General features: G+C 39.7%; 2 protein-coding genes across 2 annotated transcripts in view; both read right to left on the bottom strand.

Moving 5' to 3' along the window:
- LOC117510375 overlaps positions 1 to 8,742 on the bottom strand; it is a 41,749-nt gene extending 33,007 nt beyond the window's left edge. Inside the window, exon 1 of the mRNA XM_034170063.1 lies at positions 8,605 to 8,742. Coding sequence (XP_034025954.1) covers positions 8,605 to 8,656 — 52 coding nt within the window. The 5' untranslated portion in view covers positions 8,657 to 8,742. The remainder of the gene's footprint in view (positions 1 to 8,604) is intronic.
- A 9,469-nt stretch (positions 8,743 to 18,211) lies between these two features.
- LOC117510374 (arrestin domain-containing protein 3-like) lies at positions 18,212 to 25,320 on the bottom strand. Its single transcript, XM_034170062.1, has 6 exons — positions 25,054 to 25,320; positions 23,653 to 23,710; positions 23,434 to 23,575; positions 20,578 to 20,674; positions 20,172 to 20,428; positions 18,212 to 18,797 (listed from the first exon to the last, which is right to left on the bottom strand). Exons 1-6 carry the CDS (start codon positions 25,307 to 25,309, stop codon positions 18,408 to 18,410), a joined length of 1,200 nt encoding a protein of 399 aa, XP_034025953.1. The 5' UTR covers positions 25,310 to 25,320; the 3' UTR covers positions 18,212 to 18,407.
- Positions 25,321 to 27,102: the final 1,782 nt, after the last annotated feature.

The raw sequence follows: 27,102 nt of genomic DNA, 5'->3' as shown, positions 1-27,102 counted from the left end.
GCTAACCCTAAGACTCACTAAATGACCCAGAATTTAGGTGAAGTTGAGGCCGCAGCCCGCGCAAATACTAATAACATGAATTAAAAGAGTAAAAAGTGTAAAACAAAACTGTACCAGTATGATAGCCATATGAAAGGGAAAAGAAGTGACTCTTAAGTCTGGACTTGAAAGTCTCCACAGAATCTGATTGTTTTATTGACGCAGGGAGACCATTCCACAGAACAGCATGATAAGAGAAAGCTCTATGACCTGCAGACTTCTTATTCACCCTAGGAACACAAAGTAGTCCTGCACCCTGAGAACGTAAAGCCAGGGCCGGTACGTAAGGTTTAATTAGGTCAGCTAGGTAGGGAGGTGCCAGTCCATGAATAATTTTATAGGTTAGTAGTAGAACCTTAAAATCTGATCTCACTGGGACAGGAAGCCAGTGAAGAGACGCCAAAATGGGTGTAATGTGGTCGAATGTTCTGCTTTGTGTCAAACGTCTGGCTGCAGCATTTTGAACCAATCGGGGAGCTTTAATGCTAGACTGCGGTAAACCAGAAAATAGAACATTGCAGTAGTCCAATCTAGAAGAGATGAATGCATGGATCAGGGTCTCAGCATCGGCCATAGACAGGATGGGACGAATCTTCGCTATATTTCGCAGGTGGAAGAAAGCAATCCTCGTAATATTTCTAATATGGAGGCCAAAGGACAACGAAGGATCAAAAATTACCCCAAGGTTCCTCACTTTGTCAGTGTGATGTATGACACACGAGCCTAGGCTGAGTGTTAACTTGTCAAATTGATGCTGATGTCTCACTGGACCAAGAACCATCATTTCAGTCTTTTCAGAGTTTAAAAGTAGGAAGTTTCTAGGCATCCAACTTCTCACTGCTGCAAGGCAATCTTCTAAGGATTTTATGTGAACGAGATTACCAGCAGTTATCGGCATATATAACGGAGTAACATCTGCATAGCAGGGAACGGTAATCCCAAAATGCCGCAATATGTGCCAAAGGGTGCTATATAAAGGGAGAAAAGCCGGGGGCCTAAGACAGACCCCTGAGGAACCCCAAATTTCATGTCACTAAGGTTAGAGGTAGTGCTACTGTACAAAACACAGTTAGAACGACTGGTCAAGTATGACGTCAGCCATGCAAGGGCACTCCCATAATCCCAAAATGATTTTCCAGCCTATCAAGTAGAATATGATGATCCACTGTATCAAATGCAGCACTGAGATCTAACAGCAACAGAACCGTAATGGTGTCTGAATCCATTGTAAGCAGAAGATCATTCACCACTTCAGTGAGAGCCGTCTCTGTGGAATGATATTTTCTAAAAGCAGACTGCAGTGGCTCAAAGAGATTATTCTCAGTAAGATAGTCTACGAGCTGCCGTGACACCACTTTTTCCAGAATTTTAGAGCAAAATGGTAGATTTGATATCGGCCGATAGTTTTTCAGTACCCTAGGGTCAAGATTAGGTTTCTTAAGTAATGCTTTAATCACTGCAGATTTTAAACATTTAGGAACAGATCCAGAAGTTAAAGAAAGATTAATAATTTCCAGCACAATTGGCCCAATAGTGGGCCACAGGTCCTTAAACAGTTTTGTTGGTATATGATCAAATAAACAGGTTGTGCTTTTTGTTGACATTACAAGTTTCGTCAGCATGCCTAGAGAGATACTATCAAATTCTGTAAATCTAGGTAATACCTCAGTAGTGGTGCCCACCTCAATAGCAGGGTGTAGTGGCTGGGTTAAGGCATGCTGGGATATGTTCAACCTAATGTCATCTATTTTCTTCTCAAAGTAATCCAGGAAATCTTGTGCTGTAAAAGGAGAGCGAGCTACAGGTGGTTGTCCATGAATAAGTGTTACCACCGTGTTGAACAAGATCTTTAAGTTATGCTTGTTTTTGTTGATCAAATCAGAGTAGTAGGTCTGCTTTGTAGCCAATAATGCATGCTTATAGTCTAAGATAGCATCACGCCACGCAAGGTGGAATACTTCTAATTTTGAATGACGCCATTTCCGTTCTAGACCTCTTGCTTTATGCTCGAGGTCATGCAGGTAATCGTTGAACCAAGGTGACTGCGATTTGGGGAAGCGCGGTTTCAACACAGGTGGCGCAATCATGTCGAGTGTAGTGTTGAGCACTGAGTTTAAACTATCCACAAGTCTGTCTATTCACTGGGTATTTGTCAAAAGTGAGGCTAAGACATCAGGCAGTCTAGCTTCTAGTTCAGTCTTAGTTGAGGAGTTGATGCATCACTGCAGTCATAAATAAGGTTGTTGTTCCACTAAACACAGCAGCGAAACTGTAAAATTATTAAGTGAGTGATCAGAGACCACTGATGTAAGAGGCATGATGTCAATATTCGTGACAGCAATACCATGTGCGAGAACCAGATCCAGGGTATTTCCACTAATGTGTGTCGAATCCCGAATGCATTGCCGAAATTCTAATGCATCCACAATTTCCATAAATGATTTGCAGAGGGGATCAGAAGGCTTATTTATATGAACGTTAAAGTCACCAATGATCAGAATGTTATCTGCACTAGTTGACAAGTTAGAGATGAATACACCAAATTCATCTAAGAATTCAGAATATGGGCCAGGAGGCCTATATACAGTGACAAAATAATACGGCTGATTTTTATTGTTCTTCGCCAAAATCTCGCAATACATGACCCCATCCATCCTCCCTTCAATACGGTGCAGTCGTCCTGTCCCCTTTGCAGAAGAGCACCCCCAGAGTATGATGTTTCCACCCCCATGCTTCATGGTTGGGATGGTTTTCTTGGGGTTGTTCTCATCCTCTAAACATGGTAAGTGGAGTTGATTCCAAAAAGCTCTATTCTGGTCTCATCTGACCACATGACCTTCTCTCATGCCTCCTCTGGATCATCCAGATGGTCACTGGTGAACTTCAAATGGGCCTGGACATGTGCTGGCTTGAGCAAGGGGACCTTGCTGCCCTGCAGGATTTTAAACCATGACAGCATCATGTGTTACTAATGTAATCTTTGTGACTGTAGTCCCAGCTCTCTTCAGGTCATTGACCAGGTCCTCTTGTATAGTTCTGGGCTTTCTCAGAATCATCCTTACCCCACAAAGTGAGATCTTGCGTGGAATCCCAGACCGAGGGAGATTGACAGTCATTTTGTGTTTCTTCCACTTTATAATAATCATAACAGTTGTTGTCTTCTACCAAGCTGCTTGCCTGTTGTCCTGTAGTCCATGCCAGCCTAGTGCAGGTCTACAGTTTTGTCCCTAGTGTCCTTAGACAGCTCTTTGGTCTTGGCTATGGTGGACAGGTTGGAGTGTGATTGATTGAGTGTGTGAACAGGTGTCTTTTATACAGGTAACAAGTTCAAACGGGTGCAATTAATACAGATAAAGAGTGCAGAATAAGAGGGCTTCTTAAAGAAAAAATAACAGGTCTGTGTGAGCCAGAATTCTTGCTGGGTGGTAGGTGTTCAAATACTTATTTGCAGCAGTAACATCCAAATAAATTATTACAAAATCATACATTGTGATTTCCGGATTTTTTTTTTTTAGATTATGTCTCTCACAGTGGACATGCACCTAAGATGACAATTTCAGACCCCTCCATGATCTCTAAGTGGGAGAATTTGCAAAATCGCAGGGTGTTCAAATACTTATTTTCCTCATTGTATGTATTCCCTCATTTTAATTTTTTCCATATTTGTAGTAAGGCTGTAACATAATAAATTGTGGAAAATATGAAGCACTGTGAATATTTTCAAGATGTATTGTACTTGCTGTGATATAACAGTGCTAACCATGTTGCTTACTTGGATATATATCCTGAGGTGATTAGGATTTTGGGTAGCTCAGACAAAGGTTAACCTCAAGGAAACATGGGCTGACTGCACTTTTTTTTCTAGATCTTAGCAACCAAGAACTCTAGATAGATGATCTAAAACATATATTGATCAGCAAAATATTTGTGATTGATTGGTAAGAATGTCTTCAAACAGCCATCACATGATGAAGTCATACACTGTCAAAAAAAAAAAAAAATCACCATTACAAACAGATGTGTATTTTCTTGTACATGTGTATTGTGTTATGTCGAGTGTGCACCAGCCCCCTGTTGCCTTTCATTGACTGTATTTTTAACTGGAGCACCGCGCACATAGAACGCAAACCTCCACCAACACTAGTTGCCAATTCCACAAATTTTTAACATGGAAAATGTTTCAAGGTCAAAGTCCTGTTAAAAGTGAGGTTTCATAAGATAACTCAGATGTAATCAGATGTCAGTAGTGTACATATTTACTTCATGCACCTGAATTCAAGTTTTTTTGTTTGTTTGTTTTTTTTTACATTTTCAGTTTCTGAATTCTTTTTCAGATAATTTTCACAGAACATTGGTTATGGTTATCTCTGCTTTGCAAAATTCGTCATTGCTTTTTGACATTTGGTTTCCGACTGATAACTGGAAGGTAAAGAAACAGGCATAAAATTGGAACCTCCATCCAATTTTGGTGGTGTAGGTAAATCCATAACAGAAAAATGAGTGATTGAGGCACTTTTGATTGAGACATAATCAGTGGTGGGCACAGATAACCAAAAAAATAACTTTGATAACAGATAATCAGATAACTGAAAAGTTATCTTTGATAAAGATAAACCGATAAACCACCCAAAAATGTATCGGAAGTTACAGATAATAGATAAATTCCAGTATTGTCTCTGGTACATTTGCAACTACTAACAAGCTGAATTTGAGTTTTAACACCACAATCGCTTTTGGAAGCATCAAACGCGACATAAAAACCCAAATAATGAACCTGCAATTCTATGTTTGAACATCCTGCCCTCTGCTGGAAGCTTTTGTTTACTACACAGCTTCCAGCACAGAAGCACCCTGAAAGCAGCCACAAAGCCAGCTCTCTACCAATCCCAACGCTCCAGTCAGGCGGAGGTCTTGGAAAATAAATGCTGACTTATGGTTTGGTATGAATACTGATAGAATAACTCCATTAATGTCAATTCTGTCATTTGTACAAAGTTATAATATAACATCTTTTAATGTTGAATAATGCACTAATTCTGAGGTTTAGTAACAAACACATACAGATCGCAAAGGATTCTGGGTAAAAGTGCCTCTGCTAAACACTGATTGGTTCAGTCATTCATTATGTAAACCAACACGTTAATGTGATGTGTATCGTGTGTTGGGGTTTACAGATAAATGAGCTTTTGTAAAATATTCCATTTTTTATGTGTAAAAAGTCATTTTTACGGAGCCCTGGAAGTGTCATCGCAAAATGTTTTGCATGTGGAGAGAATGTGCGCTCATTTTATTAGTGCCGTGTGCACGTTTTATTAGTGTCGTGCGCACGTTTGATGATGTTGTAAAACATGTAATCAGTATTGTCTTGACACATAAATGTTGGCTTTACACTGTGCGAGTTTTGGCCTTTTTTCAGATGATTTTTCATTCGTGCGAGAATTTTTTGTACCAAGTTTCAGGTTAATCGGATGTCCTGCATCGTGTAGTGTACATGGAGTAACAAGCTGCGTTTAACATCTCACAACCACCTCCTGATCGCCGATTGTATGGTCGAATGAAAATCAACCTGTTTGATATTATTCTGGTCGGCCGTCATGAGGGTATCCTGCTTCTGAAGAGCAACAAGCATCCAACCGCTCACACTGTGCATGTGCAAACACTGCAGAGCTGTCTTGTAATGGTTTTTTTTTTTAGTTGTTTTGTTTTGTTTTTAAATGTTGATGTCTCCCATTGAGAGTTTTTGTAAATTAAGTTTGAAAAAACTTAACTTGTGATTAAAAATATCATACAGTGTCTGCTCAGCTTCAGGACGAATACTGCCATGAACTGCCATGAACACTACTGGCCAGTAGATGGCAAAGACTCCCAAAGAGAATCTCAACATCTTCAGCTCTGCCACCTCCAGCTCTGCCTCCTGTCTTTTTATTAGTGCCACCGTCTCTAAGCCGTACAACATAGCTGGTCTCACTACTGTCTTGTAAACTTTCCCCTTCACTCTTGCTGATATTCTTTGGTCGCAAATCACTCCTGCCACCTTTCTCCACCCACTCCACCCTGCCTGCACTCTCTTCTTCACTTCTTTACCACACTCTCCATTACTTTGAAAACTCATCTACTTTCACCACTTCTACTCCTTGTAACTGCACTATTCCACTGGGCTCCCTCCCATTCACAAACATGTACTCAGTCTTGCTTCTACTGACTTTCATTCCCCTTCTCTCCAAAGCATATCTCCACCTCTCCAGACTAGACTCAACTTGCTCTCTACTCTCACTACAGATCACAATGTCATCTGCAAACATCATAGTCCATGGGGACTCCTGTCTGATCTCATCCATCAACCTGTCCATAACCACTGCAAACAAGAAAGGACTCAGAGCTGATCCTTGGTGTAATCCCACCTCCACCTTGAATGAGTCTGTCATTCTGACTGCGCATCTCACTGCTGTCACACTATTCTTGTACATGTCCTGCACTACCCTAACATACTTCTCTGCCACTCCAGACTTCCTCATACAATAACACAGCTCTTCTCTTGGCACCCTATCATAAGCTTTTTCTAAGTCCACAAACACACAATGTAACTCTTTCTGGCCTTCTCTGTACTTCTCCAACAGTATTCTCAGAGCAAACATTGCATCTGTAGTGCTCTTTCTCGGTATGAAACCATATTGCTGCTCACTAAAACCTTAAAAATGAGCATATTGCTTTAAAACTAAAACATATATCTGATATTTTCACTTTATAAATCTTCAGATATGACAGTAATTTTAAATAACTTGTCCAAAATTAGTTTGGTTAAAATTTGAACCATAAGTTAAAAATGTATGCCTCTGGATGACTTGGGTGATATTGCCAGCGTATCAGTATGGTGTTAAAAGAAATGATTTGTGTGTGTGTGTGTGTGTGTGTGTGTGTGTGTGTGTGTGTGTGTGTGTGTGTGTGTGTGTGTGTGTGTGTGTGTGTGTGTGTGTGTGTGTGTGTGTGTGTGTGTGACCAGAGGATAGAGTGGTTTCTCTTGGAAACAGCTCTCTTCTGTTTGCAGAGGATAGAGCTATACATCTGCTAGGAAACTTTTGACAGGTAGGTGTTCAACTGATTTTAAATTTTAAAAATGTTTGCTGCTGTTCAGCTTTGTTTACTACATTATCGGACAACAATTTATCAGAAGATAATTAATGTGATAATAGTTTTTAAAGTTATCTAAAAAGATAATCCGATAATGAAAACATTATCTTCAATAATTATCTTTTATCGGATTATCGGAACTGTGCCCACCAATGGCTATCATACAAAATGTACACCAAATGGGCTTTTCAATATTAAATTCAAATGTCCACAAAATCCACAATCTGGATTTGATCTGCATCAAACTTTGTCAGGTCATAGTGAGTGCCAGTCTGCACCTCACTTTCAAATATGAGAGTATGCTGTGTGAACATGCATGCTCAGCAGGATTGTGGAACATGCACATTGGATTTTCCTTTTTTTGTTGGTGCTGCCTGTAAAGAAGCCATTATGGAGCCAAAGAAAGAAGGCAAAGGTGAAGACCTGAAGAGGAAAGTTGTGAGAACCACAATAGAGGTGAAGAAAGAGATCATTCGAAGCATGAAATTGGAGTCCATGTGTCCGGATAAATGAAAAGCAGTTAGCCGGTGACCACAGTACTGAGCTCTCTAACTAGAACTTCTGCAGAAAGACCAACAGAAAGAGGTGATGGAGGAACTGACATTAAATCTTTTCTGAATACAGGTAAGGTGAAATTGTCTATTTTATTATAATTACTGTATAGTATTTTGTATATGATACTATGCATATTCTTTGTATTTTGTCTGCCTCTTATACATGAAATGCTGTTTAAAAAAGGTAAAACAGTGTTCTTTTTTTGGTCAGGAATGTTTTAATCCATTTTACATTGTTTCTTATGGGAAAATTGGTTTCAGTTTAAGAACAGCTTGGTTTAAGAACAACAATTAGGAATGAATTAAGTTCTAAAATCAAGGTTCCATTGTATTTTATAATTACTGTACATTTGTAATGATTGCTTATTTAGTACATAGTAGCAACACCAGTCTGATGGATGCGAGATTTTGGTGCAACATTAAGAAATTAGAGGCCAAAAAGAAGAAAAAGAAACTGGAGAGCACTCGTAAATGGTGCACCTCTGTCGAGGCTCAACACGGTTGTACCATTTATCTGTCCTTAATTGTACTAAAGGATGCAGTTTCCTCAAAGTACAAATACATGCAAAATGGAAATCAGGAAAATAATAATAAAGAAAAAGAAGAAAAGCAATCTTGTAGCCATATCTGTTTTAAAATGTAATACTAATAATAAAAATGTAATAATAAAATAGTCTTTAGCCCAACAATTTCTTCTAAATCAAATTTCAAGAGATATCCTGTTGACAACAAACAAAACTAAACTAAAAACTACAAGTCTCCACCAAAAATAAATGTTTTCAAAAACAGATAACTTTTAAATGTGAAGACAACACATTTAAATAAAGAAATGCACTTGATTTTACTTGAACAAGCAAGAAAGAACAACTTTCAGTGTTCTCACCTTTGCAAACAATGAAGACAAGAACCCACTGCAGCCTTCTTCCCAGGGCCATGGTGCTGACTGAGACTGTTTGAAGTCTCCTATGACAACACAGTTTGCGTCTTTTTAGTTACCGTTCCAAGTGCAAGTAGGCAGGAACAAATACTCAAATGAGATTGTACTACCCCCTCCTCCACTTGGATTAAACATTTTAGGGGCATGCATGGTTTGCAAAGCGTGGCTGCTCCAAGGTTTCTTTTGAAATTCCCTTTTGTTCTTTGTCCTGTAGGGCACAAAATCAGTTGCAGAATATAAAGCACCATTGTTTGGATAACAGGCCCGCTGTCTTTGAGTAAAATCTCAGCTTTGACATTTTCATATGGAAAAATAAATGCACACAGTGGTGTTGGTTGACTCTCTGCACATCATTATGCAATGTTCATTTGTGCTCTATGTTCTGTAGTTCTGCTTTGCATAGTAAAATATGGTTTTCCACTCCTGATTCAAAGGAGGCATAGCTATGGGGTGGATTCTAGGTTTTAATCCCTTCACAAACATTTTATGCCCAGTGTCGGCAGAAACAGGTTTTTTCATGTTTTCTACCAAGTCAAGTGCACTCCAAACTCTTGAACCACTAATTCTTTTCATTTTATTAGAAGATAAGATAAACATTATTGATCCCACAGCGGGGAAAATCAGTTGTTGCAGCAGCAAGAGTCGTACAGTAGTAAAGAAAAAGAAAACTATTTACACTAAAGAAAGGTGATTAAAGTATATTGCGATGTTTGCTGGTGGGTGCATAAATACTGATGTGAACAGATTATGTGAAAAGTAGAATATAGTGAGTGTAAGTATGTATAGATATGGTAAAATTATTGCACAGTTGTGCATGTAATAAAGCACAAAAGGTGACAGTAGACGTAGCTGATGTTTTATACAGTCTGACTGCAGTTGGAATAAATGACCTGCAAAGGTATTCTGTTTTGCACTGAAGGTGCAGCAATCTATTACTGAAGGAGCTGCTTAAGGCTCCCACAGTCTCATGTAAGGGGTGACATGTGTTGCCTATAATTGATGCCATCTTAGTTAACATTCTCCTCTCACCCACCACCTCTATGGAGTCCAGAGTGCATTACAGAACAGAGCCAGCCCTTCTGACTAATCTAATGAGTCTCTTGCTGTCCCTCTCACAACGTTCACAGCCCCAACAGACCACAGCGTAAAGTATGACTGATGCCACCACAGAGTCATAAATAGTTTTCAGCAGTGCCCTGCACGCAGCAAAGGACTTCAGTCTCCTCAGCAGGTAAAGATGACTTTGGCCCTTATTGTACAGGACAACTGTGTTGTGTGCCCAGTCTAGTTTGTTGTTAAGGTGAACACCCAGATATTTGTACTTCTCCACAATCTCTATGTCCAAGGCCTGGATGTTCACAGGCACAGTCTGAGGAGCCTTCCATTTGAAGTCAATCACCACCTCCTTTCTCTTGCTGGCATTGATGCACAGGTGGTTCCATTCACACCAGGCCACAACAACGGTGATGACCTCCCTGTACTCCACTTCTTTCCCCTCAGACACACGTCCAACAATAGCTGTGTCATTCGACAACTTCTGGAGGTGACAACTGTCCGTGTTGTACATGAAGTCTGATATGTATAGTGTGAAGAGGAAGGGAGAGAGCACTATACCCTGCAGGGCCCCCGTGCTGGACACTACCCACCCAGAAACTGAACATTCTTTGAATGTTCATTGAACTTTTGCACGAACATCATATGAACAAAGAATAAAGACAGGTATTGTTCACATTCAAACATTCTACAAATGTTCATTTAATGTTCTGAACATTTGTGAATGTTTGTATAATGTTCATTGAATGTTCACATACAAACATTACCTGTCATTCTTTGTCATTCGTGCAAATGTTCAATGAACATTCAAAGAACATTCAAAGAATGTTCAGTGTCCAGTTGGGTACCACATCAGACACAGTCGCAAAGCCTCACATCCTGTGGTCTGTTGGTGAGGTAGTCAACGGTCCATGCTGCCAGGGGACAGTCTACTCTAGCCTCTTCCAGCTTCCCCCTGAGAAGTAATGGCTGAATTGTGTTGAAGGCATTGGAGAAGTCAAAGAAGCCCAAACTAAAAATTATTCAGATAGCATATTTAGTAGCCCGCATGTCATTACTAGTTTCCACAGAGGCAATTGTTAGTGTTTTTCCCCAGTGTCCAATATTCTTTAAATGTCCAGTACACTTGCACTGATCTGTGCATGCATGGGCATGTTGGTCTTAAAATGACTTGTGGTAATGCACAGTGTTCTTTTTTCCATTGGTATTGAGGCAATGGAAAGTGACTGTACCACAGACCACCGAAAATCTTTCTGACAGTAAGTCCCTTGTTTTCACTCGGAGTCACCACAGCAAATCTGAGGTGGATCTATCCATCCATCCATCCATCCATCCATTTTTTTCCGCTTTATCCGGAGTCGGATCGCGGGGGCAGCAGCTCAAGCAAAGCCACCCAGACCTCCCGATCCACACACACCTCCCCCAGCTCCTCCTGGGGAACCCCAAGGCATTCCCAAGCCAGCCGAGAGATGTAATCCTTCCAGTGTGTCCTGGGTCTTCCCCGGGGCCTCCTCCCAATAGGACGTGCCCGGAACACCTCTCCAGCGAGGCGTCCAGGGGGCATCCGGAAAAGATGCCCGAGCCACCTCAACTGACTCCTTTCGACGTGGAGGAGCAGCGGCTCGACTCCGAGCTCCTCCCAAGTGAACAAGCTCCTCACCCTATCTCTAAGGGAGCACCCAGCCACCCTGCGGAGGAAACTCATCTCGGCCGCTTCCGAGGTGGATCTGCATGTTGAATTGGCACAAGGTTTACACTGGATGCCCTTCCTGGCGCAACTCCACATTACATGGAGAAATGTGGCAGGGGTGGGGTTTGAACCAGTAACCTTCCGCACTGAAACCAAGTGCACGAACCACTTGGCCACCATTTTTATATACCGCATATTTCAGGTTCACCAAACAGTCTTGACAGCATCACTGAGTCTAAAATTACTTTTCAATATCTCATTCTGATCTATTTTAATCTACCATCTATCAGAACCAAGCAAAATACTGGGCAAATAATTAGATTGGAGCAGGAACCACTTATCAGTATTTACAAAAGAATGACTAAATTAAACATAACACAAATAGCCTTGGACCTTCAGGAAAGAGATACAGATCACTTACGTCCAGGACTAAGAGAGCCATGTCAGGCTTTGTGACCACAGCCAGAGCCGCCGAAAAGGGGAGAGTCAGGAGAAGGATAATACAATTATATTACTGGGAAAATAATATGACACTCCGTAATAAACCTACAATCACACATATATTTTGTTTACAATGTATGAGTAACACTGTTTATTTGTTTCTGAAATATTTCTCAATGCCCACCCCTCTCTCTATTTAAGTAAAGTGGTTCAGTCCACCTGCTCCATCAGACAGCTGCAGAGCCAAACTTTTCACAGACAGCGAGTGGAGGCAGAGACGGCAGGATGCCTCAGAAGTCAGGGAGCAAAAAAGAAAAGAAAAAAAAAGCTCAGACAGGAGAAAGAAGTGAAGGGTCGACAGTATGTCACCCAGGTTTTTCATAGGCTTTCATAGGAATAAGCTGATGCTTCACCCTACCCCTTTTCGGACATGTTGGGTACACAGTAGGAACTTTTTTGTTGTTGTCTTTACTGATCTATCTTGTAATTGTTGTTGTATCAAATGTTTGAAATAAACAGTTTTCATTCATTCATTCATTCATTCATTTTCATTCATTCATAGGCAAGGTGGGTCTGTTGGTGGTTCATGTAATGGAAAGTTCTGGAACATGATTAGCATGTTGTATGTTCCTAAATTTGTCCATGGTTTATATAAGCTAGCTCACATTTCTCCCCATATTTGCTCATATTTCTGAAGAAAACTCTGGATTTATACACTTCACTGTTTTAGTTAACTAATCAAAGCAGGCAAACGTTTAGCAAGATGCTCTGCTCAAAAAATGAAGCATGTTCCGAACAGACACATCAAGAGTAGCAGCAGCCTTCTGTCAGTCTCCCCTGAACAAGCCCAAGTACCCCCCGAGGAAGGAGGTGAGCAGCTTTGACTAAAAAAATAAAACATCATTCTGAAATAAAGAAGCCTTTAGTCTGTATATATTTCAGAATGATTTGAATGGTTTTAAAAAGCATCAGCTATCACTGAAATATAATGTTTGGTCAGGAGTTCGGGACTATTATCTGCCTGCTTTGCAGTAGGAACAGACAACATTTTTATTGTTTGCTTGTTGGATCTTGTTCGATAAATGATATGAGCAAAGCGACGCGCAGCAGCGTGAAGCTCGCTTATGGTACAAGGAGTTCCAAACAGGAAGTGCCAAATTTTCAGTCAACAGTGCAACAGGTAATGTAAAATGTCAAACACTTCCTAGACTGACAGATGTGATCTCATGGTATCTCACGGGAATACAATGGCAAATTCACACTGAAAAAGGAAGTGCCAAATTTTGAGCCCACAGTGAAACAGGAAATATCTAATGTTGAGCACTTCCTGGCATGGGTGGAGCTAGAGCAGAGGCCAGGGTTGCGCTGGACTCCCCTGAAATGTGATTGGACACAGATGATTGACATGTTACGGCACCGCACGTCTGGTTGAAAAGAGATGCATTTTGAAATCAGTGACACATGCTGACTGCTCAGCCCCTCCTGTACAGTAGTGAGCACTGTGTACCACAAAAAGTTATAATCCATCTTAGTAGAAGAAGAAAACATTTGACTCACAGACTCCAAATGACACCAAACTTATATTGGTGAGTAAACGACCGTATTTTATGCCAGAAATGAGGTCCAGGTTGTTAAAAGCAGCATTTCTTCTTTAATTTGGGTTGCATTATATATATGTGTTTTTCCGGTGAACAACAGGCAGCTGTTAGATGCTCAGACTGAAAGAAATACAGGTAATTTGCTCCTCCTCTCTGTTCTGTATAAAACCTGTGTAACCTCTGAATTTTGCTCTCTGAAGGACGTATTTTAAATAACCTCTTAATTTTGCTGTTTGAGTGACACACCAGTGACACAACAAAGTTATCTTCCTTAAACTCAAACTGAAAGCAAATCTCTACAACCCAATATAAATGAATTAAAAATATAAAATCCAGCTTCCTGATGAGGTGGTGTAGAGGAGGATTTTCTTAAAAAGAAGACCTAAATGTTCAGCTACAGTTTGACAGAAAGTACATCTGAGCTGAAAGCCTAGATTTGATGTTTTGGTGAAAGAAACTCTTGTATTTCTTCATAATTGATGTAAATAAAGTCCAAGACATATTCAGTGACTTGGAAACGTTCATGTTTCCATCTCCTGAATTATTTGAAGAAAACTGGCAGTAAAGCCGATTATTATTTACAGGTATTATCAAGTTTTAGAGATTTGCTTTGAGTTTGTGTTTGAGGAAGATAATTTTAGAAATTTTTATTCTTTATATTTTTTGTATTTCTTGTATTTGAAATGGCATAAACAAATTAAAATGTGTGAAATACCAAGTGTTCCAATACTTTTGGAGGGCACAGTATCCTAACCTTATGATCGGTGCAAAATGAGTATGGTATTATTATGTTATTGTGTGGTATTATTATTATGTTTAATTTTCAGTGTTGCTGCACTTTGTGTGAAATCATAGTCATATCGTATATCATACTGATATGACAATACTGAGATATGATAATTTGGCCATTTTGTACAGCCCTACTGTCAACTAGCTGAAAAGTTTAAATATTAATTTACATCTACATTAAAAAAAAATTAGAGGGGTCTGGGGGGTGGAGCCCCCCAGAAGCTGAAAGGTTTTAGCCATGCTAATGCTCCCCTGAAGCATTTGCTCAAAAAGTCTGAAGGACCTAAATGACATGGTAAGATACTGAAGAGCTTCGCTCATTCATGTCTGTGACATATACATATTAATGTTCAAATTACGATAAATCGTAAAAGGTAAATGGTCATTTTGTTTTTGATGGTGTTTTTTGGCTGCGATTTTGTTTGTTTCTTCACAGATTATAATTGCATGTCATTTTAATTGAAGAGGTTATTTTGTATTTAAATTTTGCATTTTCAGAATGATAGTCAAAAATATCATTAAAGTGCAGTTTTATGTAAAATAGTATCAAAATTTCCAGCCGGCCCAGTGGCTGGCTGTGAGGGGAAGCCAATAAGATGTCTTTCCATGGGGCCCAAAATCCCCGGAGGCACCCCTACCCACATCTATTAGACTTATTTGAAATTTAGAATTTTTTGAAACATTTTTTAAATTAATTGTTCATTTATTATTTGGAAAAACAAGAAATGCAGCTGGCAAAACATGAAAAATGGTTTATCCGTGTGTTTATAAGTGTGACCATGATGTGTCAGAGAAAGCAATGGTGACAACAGCGGACGGCTGTTGCAATCTTATAATGTCAGGGTGTGATGTGGATAAGGGACCGGCTCTCAGTTGTTTGTGTTAGCGACGTGGATGTTGAGTGTCCATCCACACTCAATGATGTGGTCCTTGACTGTTGATGAACAATTGAAAGAATGAAGCAACACAAATGTGACAATGGCGATCGGATGTTTATTGACCGTCATGTGGCTTTTGTACAGTTTTGAAGTATGGAAAGCCATATGAATGGACAGTGGATATCAGAAACTCCAAAGCTCCCTGAGGTGAAGCAGCAAGTTGACGTTTTGTATATATAATACTATTTGTTTACTTTTATTTTGTTTAATGGGTGCTTTCTATTAATTTTAATTCTATATGCAAGTTTAACTTCTGCATTGTGTATGTGTATTGTGGGGATGTCTTGGGAGACTAGACGGTCTAGTCTAGCATTGGGCTTGAGAATGTGAATATGAGGCATTGTAAAGCACTTTGAGCATCTGATGCAGATGGAAAAGCGCTATATAAATGCAGTCCATTTACCATTTATCATGTGTCCACTTCACTGTCACTCCACTCTCGGGATGCTAGCTCACAATCTCTGGCATGGGAGGTGGGTGCTCTGACCATAAGGCTAAAACCCAGGCTCTGGACTGTGTGGCCAGTGAGTCCTTTAGCTGTTGGGGAGTGAGGTTTACTGGCTACCACATGCACAGCGACTCCTGCTGCCTCCATCACACAAGCAACATGTATATGCCCCATGAATCCAGTTTTGTAAGATGCATCTGAGTAACATTTAAATACCATAAATAAACTATGCTTAACTTTAGCCTAGGTTTTTGCTGGTCTATAGTGCAATCACTTTATAGTTTCACTTTACACAATGCACCAGCACTACACCACACTTTACTTTTACACCAGTGCATCCATGCATTGACAGATGCACATAATTTTACTTTCAGTTTAAAGGACATGGGCACTTGCATTGTGCTGTGCACTGCTTTGAGCCATGTGAAAGATGTTTCAGTAGACAGTCGAGAGTGGGACCAAACCAACCCCCGCCCCATCCCTACCCCAAACGAATTCCTGGTGACACCCCTTCTCACATTCTCGGTGTTTACCACCACATTTGTTAAATAAATGTGCTTCCAGCCAACATGCTACAACTCCACGGACTATCAATTAGGTTTAAAGCGCATAAATCTGCTAGGAGGACAAAATAATGTTCCAAGCTGAATAGGATTGCCTGCTTGTTGTGCTGAGAAATGAGACAGCATTTTGGGTTTGCTTGGTCTCCTGATGTTTTTCTGGGTCATGGTGTACCTCAAAGAATGTGCACGAGTTATGACAAAGTAAAAATGGAATCAAGTTGGTACAGGAAAAGTGAGGCCATATTCAACAACAAAATCATTTTTATTTGCATAAACTATATAGAAACATCACAGGACTTTACATAATTTACAGTTTACAGGATCATCGTGTCGTGGCTGCAAGTTGCTAACATTAATTCACCCTGAACAAAAATGAGAGCAGTCGAATGGACAACAACAGCATAAAACAAAGGTTAAATAAATAACAAATTAACTGTAGATTTATTCACTACATTTGATATGATAAAGCTGATGCATCAATAATGAAACAATTGGTTCATATAGTTTGCAAAAGAGTGAATGAAACAACTGATTTATTATTGTATAGCATCTTAAAGCAATGAATCTGTTGTGTGTTGGGGGGGTTTTGGCTGGACAAGGTTTGGTTGTTTTGTGTTTATTTTCCTTTCCAGGTGATTTGGGGCTGTTCTCTGAGGAAAATGTGCTGCAGAAGAGTCTCTCTCCTCTGTTACGATGATTGGCTGCACCTGTTGCATTCTCGTGCGGCTCTCTAACAGGACAATCCACGACACCTGTGATGTTCACGTGCAGATCTGAGGACTTCCACCTGGTACCAATGTAGTGATGAAGAACTACATTTAAACCAGCAGTGAGTTGGATAAGATTGCCGGAGAATACGACCTTGTGACGACCGTGTGGGGACGCTGAGGGCCGTTTCAGAGTCTGACATCGCGCCTGTGAAGGAGGACGAGGGTGAGAGGCAAACGTTGTCAGCACACGACAGAGGTGAATATTCTGAAAAGTTTATCCGTGAATATAAATTGGCGTTTATACGCAGCTATAAGTAATTATTGGTGGAAATTGTTTGGCGTGCTCCTCACAGCAGTGGCGTGCGGATTAATGATCCTCCACTAGCTGTGAGCAGCAGCCTCTTTGAACTAAGTTTTGAAACCAGACCTAAACGTGTAGCTGATAAGTTTGCCTCTAAACAATATTTCGTAGTAATAAGTGTTGAATAATCTCATCTCTGTTCCTCCTTCGCAGAGTACAGTCTGGGAAAGTCACCTGGGGGGGGTGTTGGCGGAACTCCTGAGTCCTGAACGTTTGGACTCCGACTGTTGAGACGCTGAGAGAGCGCGCCGCCTTTTCACCTCACCAGAACTTAAATTATTTAGTATTTCATGTATAGCACAAAGGGAGAAAAATAAAGGTGTTTTCTTTTTGGAACTGCTTCTGATTATTTCATGCTGGGTTCAGTCAGATACTGGACCGCTCCTCAATCCGCGTCTTATCCATAACAGAATCCTTTTCTGAAGCAGTTTCATTTAGTTGTCCAATGGAGGTTAAAAGAAAAGAATAATCCTCTGAAGAAACTGCTGAATTTAGTTTTGAAAACAGAATCATGTTCAATTGTTTTGAAAATTTTGAAACAATGGATCACTTTTTGGAGCAAGGGTTTCATTTATCTTTGTCACTGTTTTAAGATAGAGAATAAATTTCTTATTTTGCAAGCAGTGTTTGTTTGTTTATCTTCCAGTACAGTGTAATTTTCAAATCCAATATATTATTGTGTCCCAATTGGTTCATTTCATTAAAAGGATTAAAAAGAATTGCTTCTGTCATCGCTATCTGTGGAAAATTTCAGGAAGGCTTTAAGTCCTAAGTCCACTCCCTTCCCTACGCCTGTGTTGAAACTGGAGCAAATGTAGAAGTCACAAGATCATCTGACTCAGATTATAGAGAATGCACAAACAGAACATGCTTTCAGCATTGACTTAATCATAAACCAGATGGAGTCTGTGAATTTAGCTGCAATGAGTTTGATAGTTTGATGAGACCATCATATTAAACATCATGTTTGGTGCAATACAGGTGACATCACTCTTTGTAAGGAGTTTTGGGAATCCATAGTACTCTGAAGTCAAAAACTGCACTGACGGTAATTAAATATTACAATGAAAAAAGTCAGTCAAATAAAGATTGTGACTGAACCTCTCCACCAGATGTCACTACAATCGATTGATTGCATTTCCCTTTCTGTGAGTCTCATTAGGAGTGGGGGAAAAGGGACTTATATGATGGAGGGTGTTCTCCAGGTTGAGGCAGGGATGGAGCAGTAGGCTGGAGATGATGCCCTGAAGATGCTGCGATTCCATGTGGGGAGGCCTGTGGTGGCAGCAGTTGGTTATAGCCGCTTGCCATGTTGGGATACTGAGCACTAACTGGGACTATGGGGCCATAAACACCTGAACTCCAGGGTGCAGGGGATCCATCAGAGTTGGCACGACGAGGGATGTCAGAGTTGCCTGGGCTCCCAACAGTCCCTGCTGGATAGGGGGCTGCAGCCTCACCGAGCAGATCGATAGCAAAGATCGACGGAATGATGACCACCGGAAACGCAACTGTTGGATCAAAGGCTAAAGCGATATCCAAATACACCTGGGGGGAGAAACACATTTGTTATATTTATTAGGTTATATTTGGCACTTATATTTTTGTTATGTTTTATTAAGATATTATTTATTATATAACAGCTGAGTGGATCCTTGTCATTTGATTGGTGCTTTGTATGTCACATGACATGGATTATTCATCCCATTTGTGTTGCATTGCATTTAGAGTGCAGTTTGGTTCCGTTTAGAGTACAAATTTGGTTAGATGCGTTTGGTACTATTGCACTCTGTGTGCACACACGCACACACAAAACAAATCCACTACGCTGTCTCTGGAGGCTGTTAGCAGGAAGTTAAAATGAAAAGCTAGACTAATTTCTGATGTGATTTTTTTTTCACTGCACTGAGGATGTACACAGTCTTTTTTTTTTTTTTGTAGTACATGCACGCACAAGCACTGACCCAATTGTGTGAAAATATTGCTATTTATTAATTTAATTTATTGGTGCTATTATTATTATTATTATTATTATTTCTACTACTGTTACACATGATTAAGAGAGACAGGTGTGAACAAATCAAGTATGCGCTGAGCTAGAAGCATTTTACAGGCAGACAGTGTTTGTATATTTATTAAAGGATTATTAACCGAGTGTGAGGTCTGTACTGGAAAATATCAGACTGAGGTCTTGACAGCTGCACTCTGGCCGTACAAAAAAGACAGGACTGATATTTCCGTAAAGATAGAGCAAGCGAGGTTAATAATTCATTTATTATATGGCTGTTCGTTGTGTTTTCATCTTGTTGGTCTTCATTTTGCATGTCCACTTTAAGCTCGTTTGCTGCTAGTTCCTTCAATTCAAACTCATCAGTGTAATAAAATTTGCTTGGAGAATGGTCGTCTTAGTCACTCATAATTTATTTGTTCGCTTTTTGTTTTGTTTTATTTCATGCCGTGAAAATTGTAAATAAAGTCCCAAATCTGACATGCGAGATCACACTGAGATCTGATATTCCTGTACAGACCAAGCAAACGAGGTTAATAATTCGTTCATATGGCTATTATTTATATATAAATATGCAAACTTACAGTATCACCAGAATATGCTGCTGACAGTGTTGGGCTCATTTGCTTTCTTCATCTCCATGAAGAACTTGCTAACAGGTGGTCCACTCGTTAGCTGGTAAGCTTTAAATCCATGTGTGTTTTCTGATGCTATTTAGATATTTATGGAGTACGTTCATGTCCGACTTGGGTTTTCTGATCGTGTTTTTACTTTCCTGGTTTGTAACAAAAATACGCGTTGTGGACTGATTATCATGGAAACTGTTCCGGATATGGGAAAATAGCCGAGCGGTAATCAGCCAATCAGAGCGCACATAGAGTTGCAGTCATATAATAAAACAAATTGCTACTAACCTTGACACAATAGTCCAGTGAGAGCATGTCACAGTTTTGGATAGAGGGTGGCAGATCATGAGGAAGTACAATTGGACATGTCACAGTTGTCTTTGTGCAGGCCGCAATAGTCTGTCCAGACAGTTTGCATATTGTCTTTTTAGACTTCTTAAAGTCGCTCTTGGTCCAGTACACAATCCGCTGCTGCAAAGTGAATTTAGGTATCAATGTTTTGGAGGAGTCATTCTTGATTTTTGCAACAGCAAGAACAGTTTGACCTGTCAAAATAAACAGTTACTCATTACAAAACCAGAAGGTGTTCTGTTTTATGTGGTCACGAGACGGGTGTAATTGTTTCATATCAGCTGACTGTGCTGCACTTTGGTCATGTCTTGCATGAATATGTTGTAAAATGACAGCACCTTACCTGGAACATAAGCCTTTTTGTCAAGAAAGACGGCCATTTTGACCTGCTTTTTGGTGAATACACCCATGTATTTTTCAGCTAATCCAATCTGGGAGCACTGGAACGAATCACATGGACAAACATTACTGATTAGTCTTGGGGTCAATTACACATCCACAGAGAGAAAGTCAGTCATCCACAAAAAAACAAACAAAAAAACAAAAAACAAAAACCCAGAGAAATCAAAGAAGACAGTAACATTTGACACTGATGAAATACTTGTACACTGCGAGACTACTGATGTACTGCAATCTGTAAAATTCAAATATCACTTCCAGTAAAAAGACAAACAGACTTGTAGGAATGCAGCATTTGATTAAGCTTCTTTAAGTTAAGGTAATATTTCTGGCTTTAATTTAATTTATTATTGGATTGATTTTGAAAGCTGCTATACAAGTACAATTTACTGTTATTATGTCCAATAAAAGAGTTATGTTATAATCCCTTTCTGTGGGTTGGCTGATTCTGTTTCCACCAGGATTGATATTGTGGGTGATTATCATGAAAACTGTTGAAAGGAAGGAAAATGGACCAAGGATGAATCAATTAAATTTACTGCAAATTCACAAAATGTCTTTTCAGCTTTTGTCAACATTCCAAGATAGGCACACAAGTACTTTGTGTATTTTGGTCAATTCCTTTTGAAGTTATATTAATTAGAATTTTAATTAATAAACCACACGTTAACTTGGGCTGGGAAAACTAATGAGCAAATTAATCGTCATTCATTGTGGCAATCCCTCTGTCATGAGGAAGATTGACTGTTGATCCATTTTCAGACAGGATGGTGGACATGGAGATAGACATTAACACTGATATGTCCAAAGGTCTGCATTTATTTGAAATATTTTAACACTGGGTGTCAGATGTGGAGCAGATCAGAGGTAGGGATTAATACAGTGTAATGCTAATTTTCAACTATTGTTGAGATAATATTTCCAGCCTTGATTCTGTACAGAAAATTCCCACACTACTACACTGTACCCTGTGCCTGTTGTCTCTCCTTGCAGTGGAGAATAAGAAGACAGACAAGTCGCTTGTGAACGTACTTTAATCCTTCCAGCCCGACTGCACAAAAATGTTCTACTACTGGAAAGTTTTTTTTTTTTTGAGAGATGTTACTAGTAATTTCAGAGCCGTGGTGATGAGTTTGGAGTAGCTTCTTGGGGATCCTACAAATACTTAGGATGTCCCAGTAGGGCAGTCCGATCAACTGAAACAAACGCTTTGCAAAACTTAACATTGGCTGCAAAGAAGCACTGCTGATACTCACGCTTGCATTTTATGAGTACCCGCAGGGCTAGAATGCGGTCAACAGTTGACTTCTTGGGTGTGTAACCAGGCTGTTCCAGTCAATGAGCAGCAAGTAGCTGAAACTGAATCTTATTACGAATGATCCTTGAAAGCACCTTCCCTGGCACAGAGAGCAGTTTAGCACTCCTATGGTTGTTAACCATGTGGTCACACTTGCCTTTTCAGGTTGTGACAACACTACCTTTCTTCCAATCTATAGGGATAATACCAGCCTCCCAGATTGAAAGAAAAAATGTTTGTGTAACCCATAGTTATTTTGCCAAGTTACTGTTTTTATTTACTTACTTTTTCCTTCAAAGAATGAAATTTCTGTGAGTATTGGTTTTTCGCATTTACGATGAATAGTGCTGTTTGGCAACTCTCCGCTCAGAGCTGAGTCATTTACTTTCACGCCATCGATCTGCATGAAGCGATGCCATGGTCCTGAATATAACATTTTCTATACGTACGTAGAAATTCTGCTATGGTTTGTGGCTTTTGTTGCATTTGACATACTTTTTTGTTGCAGTTTGTTGATCAGTTAATTATTTGGACATTTTGCAAGATATTTCAAAAAGGCGTGAATACATTTCAGTTAAATGTAGTGTATGTGTAGGCTTTGGGTGAAGGCAGACTTGACTGAATCTTGCTGCTGATCTGAATCAGTGGATCTCACTTTGTTTCAGTTTATCCAGATCCTGCCATTGATCTTTGATCTGTGATCCTGAATCCTCTCATGCTGTATTCAAAATTGCCAGTTTTTCAGCAATCAGGATCTGTCTCTTGATCCTCATTCCTTTTGCTGCTGAATCAAAACAAGACATGCAGAGAGGTGGACAGGCAAACAGCAATGAAAACATAACCTCCTTGGATCAAAGATCTGCATCAAAGGTGAGTGATCTGGATCAAAGATTAGGTTGAAAGGTAAGTGATCAGAGTCAAATATAAGGATCATGGCTTAAGCATAAGTGATAAGGATTGCACATACTTGATCAAAAACACAAAGAAAACTGTACTTTCCACAGCTGTAATACTCAGAGCAGAATTTTCACACTTCTTGTTGACACAAACTAACTGTTACCACATGGTCACTTCTCTAATAAACCACTTTGTAGACAGCCTTCATTTAAACAAAACAAAAAAACAAAACACTTTTGTACTACATTACACTGTAATAAATCTTTACAGGTAAACAAAACCTCTTGTTTCAGTTTCAACAACTAACTTACCCCAAATATTCCATGGATTTTTGTTTTCAGCTGCTATAAGTCACTTACAGTACTGTAAAAATTGAAGTATTTCTTTTAACTAACTTACAAGGGGCAATTGAGAAGTTTTGAAGCAAAAAAGTAGGGCACGTTTCTCCATCTTTTGCATTCTGAGAAAGGAACATTTCTCAAGAATGTGTGAAGTTTTGACTCACTGGGTGTAATGAGAAATCTTGGTTTTTCAGAATGCCCTACTTTTTCTGAGTCAGGCTCAAAACTTCTCACTCACCCCTTATATTATTTTATGGCTTATTACCTGTCCATGGCTTAGAATCGGCCGTGCCACAAAATTGAACTCTCTTTTAACAACACAAGGCCGCCCCCAGCTCTTAGATAGCTTTGCTTCAAGCAGGTAAACGATCTTTCCATGTTTCCCCGTAAAAGAAGAAGGCATGTCCCTGTGAGAAAGAACAAAGATTAGAGCAACAACCGACAACGACACTAGCAATGACAATGTATCAAATTTTAAACTTACATTTGGGGGATATTAATGCTGAAAGTAAAGCGATGGACACCTGATCGTAGCACAGTGACTGTAAAAGGCCAAAGTTAATTAATGTTGAAAAACTGCACAACCCAGACAAAAAAGCAACTTTTGTTTTCTGCATCACACTCAGGTAATCTTGTTACGACACCTGTCAGTGGATGGGATACATTAGGCAACAAGTTAACATTTTGTCCTCAAAGTTGATATGTTGGAAGCAGGAAAAATGGGGACATATTTGAATGACTGTGACAAGGGCCAAATTGCGATGGCTGGATGGGCAAGAGTACCTCTAAAATTGCAGCTCTTTAGGGCTTTTACTGGTCTGTAGTGGTCAGTAGCTACCAAATGTGTTTCAAGGAAGGAACAGCAGTGAACTGGCAGCAGGGTTACGTGGGATGTGTTGGACAAGCAAGTCCGATCCATGGAGGACCCACATTGCAACTTACAGAATTTGGATCTGGTGCTGACGTCTTGGTGCCAGATACCACAACATGCATTCAGAAGACTAGTGGAGCCCATTCCTCAATGGGTCAGGGTGTTTTGTAGGAAAAAGGAGACCTACACGGTATTAGGCAGGTGGAGTATTGGTGGTGTATCCAAGAAACACTGTGAACCAGGAAATCCCGCCCACCGAGCTGGAGGTACAATTCTGCACGGAATGACCTTGTAACTTAATCAGTAAGATAATCTGGTCAATAGCATGTGTCTTGTGTGTCTATCTTAAGTAATGTAGCCCCTGTGAACTGAAATATTTTCCACTGACTGACTCCGTGACCTGATCAATATATGATTCAGGTCACTGTTGCTAGAGTGATCGTGGTTTTGTGTTTAATAAATGGTTCATCACAAGCACAAACATCTTTGCTCTTAGAGTCTATTTTATTGTATGGCTGCGACGCTATGCATGCTCTGATTGGCTGATCACCGGTCCGATATTTTCCCATATCAGACTGATTAACATGACAATCGGCCTGGAACTTTTCGTTACAAACCAGGAAGCAAAAAACACGATTAGAAAAACCAAGTCGTACATGAACGTACTCCATAAATATCTAAACACCATTGGTAAACAACACAGATTGAAAGCTTACTAGGTAACGACCAGACCATCTGTTAGCAAGTTCTTCATGGAGGTGAAGCGAACAAGTCTGACTATGAGCCCAACGCCATTTAGCAGCAGCTTTCATATTCGGCTGATATGTGTTCATGTATATAATAGCCATATAAAAAACAAATTATTAATCTTGCTTGCTCTGATAATAATCCTTTAACATTGTGAACAATATATAGAGTATATTAACAATAAACCTTGACATTACCCATCTTCACATCATTCATAGCTTGATTTTATCATGTACTGACAAGAAGAATAAAAATATTTTAGCTTACCTTTAGAACTGTGGTCAATTAAATATTGTTTGACTTTGAAGTATCTCTTGTGTGTGCTGTATGATCTCTTGCTGTCTCCATCTCCTTTTGACAAGGCTATCTTCCCATCAGCTTTGGCTTTTACAAAAAGGCTTTCAACGTTAGCTTCATTGTGTACAGAGAAAGAAACGGTGCCTGTTATGGTATCGCCTGCACAAAAAACACCATAACTGTTGAGATTATAGTAACTCAAGTCGACGCCCTGTATTGAAGGCATATCAGACTGTGGGCAAAGGTGCTGTCTTTGCACTTGAGCAAACGCAAGATAACTACTCCCGATAACAGTCATCCATAAAACTACATATGTGGCACCACCTGAAATGACATCAAATGGGAAACCCAGCAGCAGATTGGTTTGAGCACACAACGAGTCACGGCAACATCAGTTACGCAATTTACGGGGATGAGTGAATGTGTGTCTGTAAAGTGTACCTGTATCTCACAGTGAGCCTTTTGTTACACCATTTAGACTTATTCGCAATGATGCAGGTGTACAGAAATGAAGATTTTTTTTTTCTTTTATGCTTAGTGAGGTTTTTCAGGTCAGATATGAATTAAAATTAAGCATGTGAGAACAAAATTAAATGCTTCGTATTTCTGAATGTGAGCATCCTTGTATTCAAGATAAAATAAAATAACAATGCAGTTTCCACACATATATACACAATTTATTCATATCTACACATCGGTACGACAATAAATTTGGTTTGCCAAGGATTCCCAGACAGCAAATAGATCCGGGCCGGATGTAGTCCAACATCTGGTACCAATCCTGAAAACAGATCCGGTCCAGACAGTTTTTGCACCCTGGCCCAGATCCGGCACGGCTCCGCTTTACAGTTCTGGAACAGATCCGGACCAGATCTGAACTGGATCTGCAAAACACCAGCCGTTTACAGACCATATCTGGCATGGATCTGGGACAGATGTGGTCCGCATCACAGCACCGTGGCAGGAACATGGGGCATAACGATAAGCAATTTTATCTGCACTTGGTAGAAACTATTCATTAGTGGTTGTAAACTCTGTATTCTGTAATCGTGATTGTCACTGAGGCTTTTTTAGATGCTTATTGCAAAGCGGTTTGTTTCTTTACAACAATCAAGTTTTATAAGTCCAGGGACACTGATCTGTGTGTTATAGATACAAATCAGTTTCCTCGGATCCAGTGAACTTACCCCTTAAAACTTGTTCCTGCCACGGTGCTGTGATGCGGTCCACATCTGCCCCAGATCCGTGCCAGATATGGTCTGTAAACGGTTGGTCTTTTGCGGATCCAGTTCAGATCTGGTCCGGATCTGTTCCAGAACTGTAAAGCGGAGCCGTGCCGGATCTGGGCCAGGGTGCAAAAACTGTCTGGACCGGATCTGTTTTCAGGATTGGTACCAGATGTTGGACTACATCTGGCCCAGATCTATTTGCTGTCTGGGTTATGTAGTGCAAAACATTGTTCTATAATATATTTGATCTAGCTATCTAGCTGAATAGATTTTAAAAACTTTGAAAACGCTTTCTTGATACGGTATTGTGAGGTCGAGACACAATATAGTGTTTAAAATTTGACACTTCAATAGAAAGAGCCAGGTGTAAACATTATAACGGCTCAACCTTGTGGGACTTCATTAACTGGTCAAAGTCAAACAATAATTAATACAAAATACAAAAACAAAATACAAAGCTTGCTGCTTACACCATCCAAAATAAATGTTTGTAAGTACACAGAATAGGTAAAAATAAATAAATAATAAAGTTTTAACTATTTACAACCACCCATTATAAATGCACCTTATAAAATGCTATAAAAACACTATATAAATGCAGTGCATTTACCTTCTTAATAGGGAAATAAAATCAAAAATATATTGCTGAAATCTTTCATAAAGTGAGAACACTGAAAAAAGTCTTGCATTTACATGGTTTAAATATGTACATCAGTTGCACATGACCAGAATGTGTCCAAATAACTTTATGTTTCTAGTTGAGAAACAAGAAAAACTGTACACATTCTTA

The sequence above is a fragment of the Thalassophryne amazonica genome, chromosome 5, assembly GCF_902500255.1.
Source record: "Thalassophryne amazonica chromosome 5, fThaAma1.1, whole genome shotgun sequence".
NCBI classification, from domain to species: domain Eukaryota; kingdom Metazoa; phylum Chordata; class Actinopteri; order Batrachoidiformes; family Batrachoididae; genus Thalassophryne; species Thalassophryne amazonica.
Note: the sequence above shows the minus strand (reverse complement) of the source record. Positions and strands in the feature narration are given on the sequence as shown.

Excerpts from the sequence above, each read along its gene's own strand:
- LOC117510374 (XM_034170062.1), bottom strand. The coding sequence starts at position 25,309 with ATGCCTTCAATACAGGGCGTCGACTTGAGTTACTATAATCTCAACAGT. Across the intron at positions 20,675-23,433 it reads CGATTCTAAGCCATGGACAG|TGCTCCCAGATTGGATTAGC; the intron begins GTAATAAGCCAT and ends GATTCGTTCCAG. Across the intron at positions 20,429-20,577 it reads CAAAAAGGCTTATGTTCCAG|GTCAAACTGTTCTTGCTGTT; the intron begins GTAAGGTGCTGT and ends TTATTTTGACAG.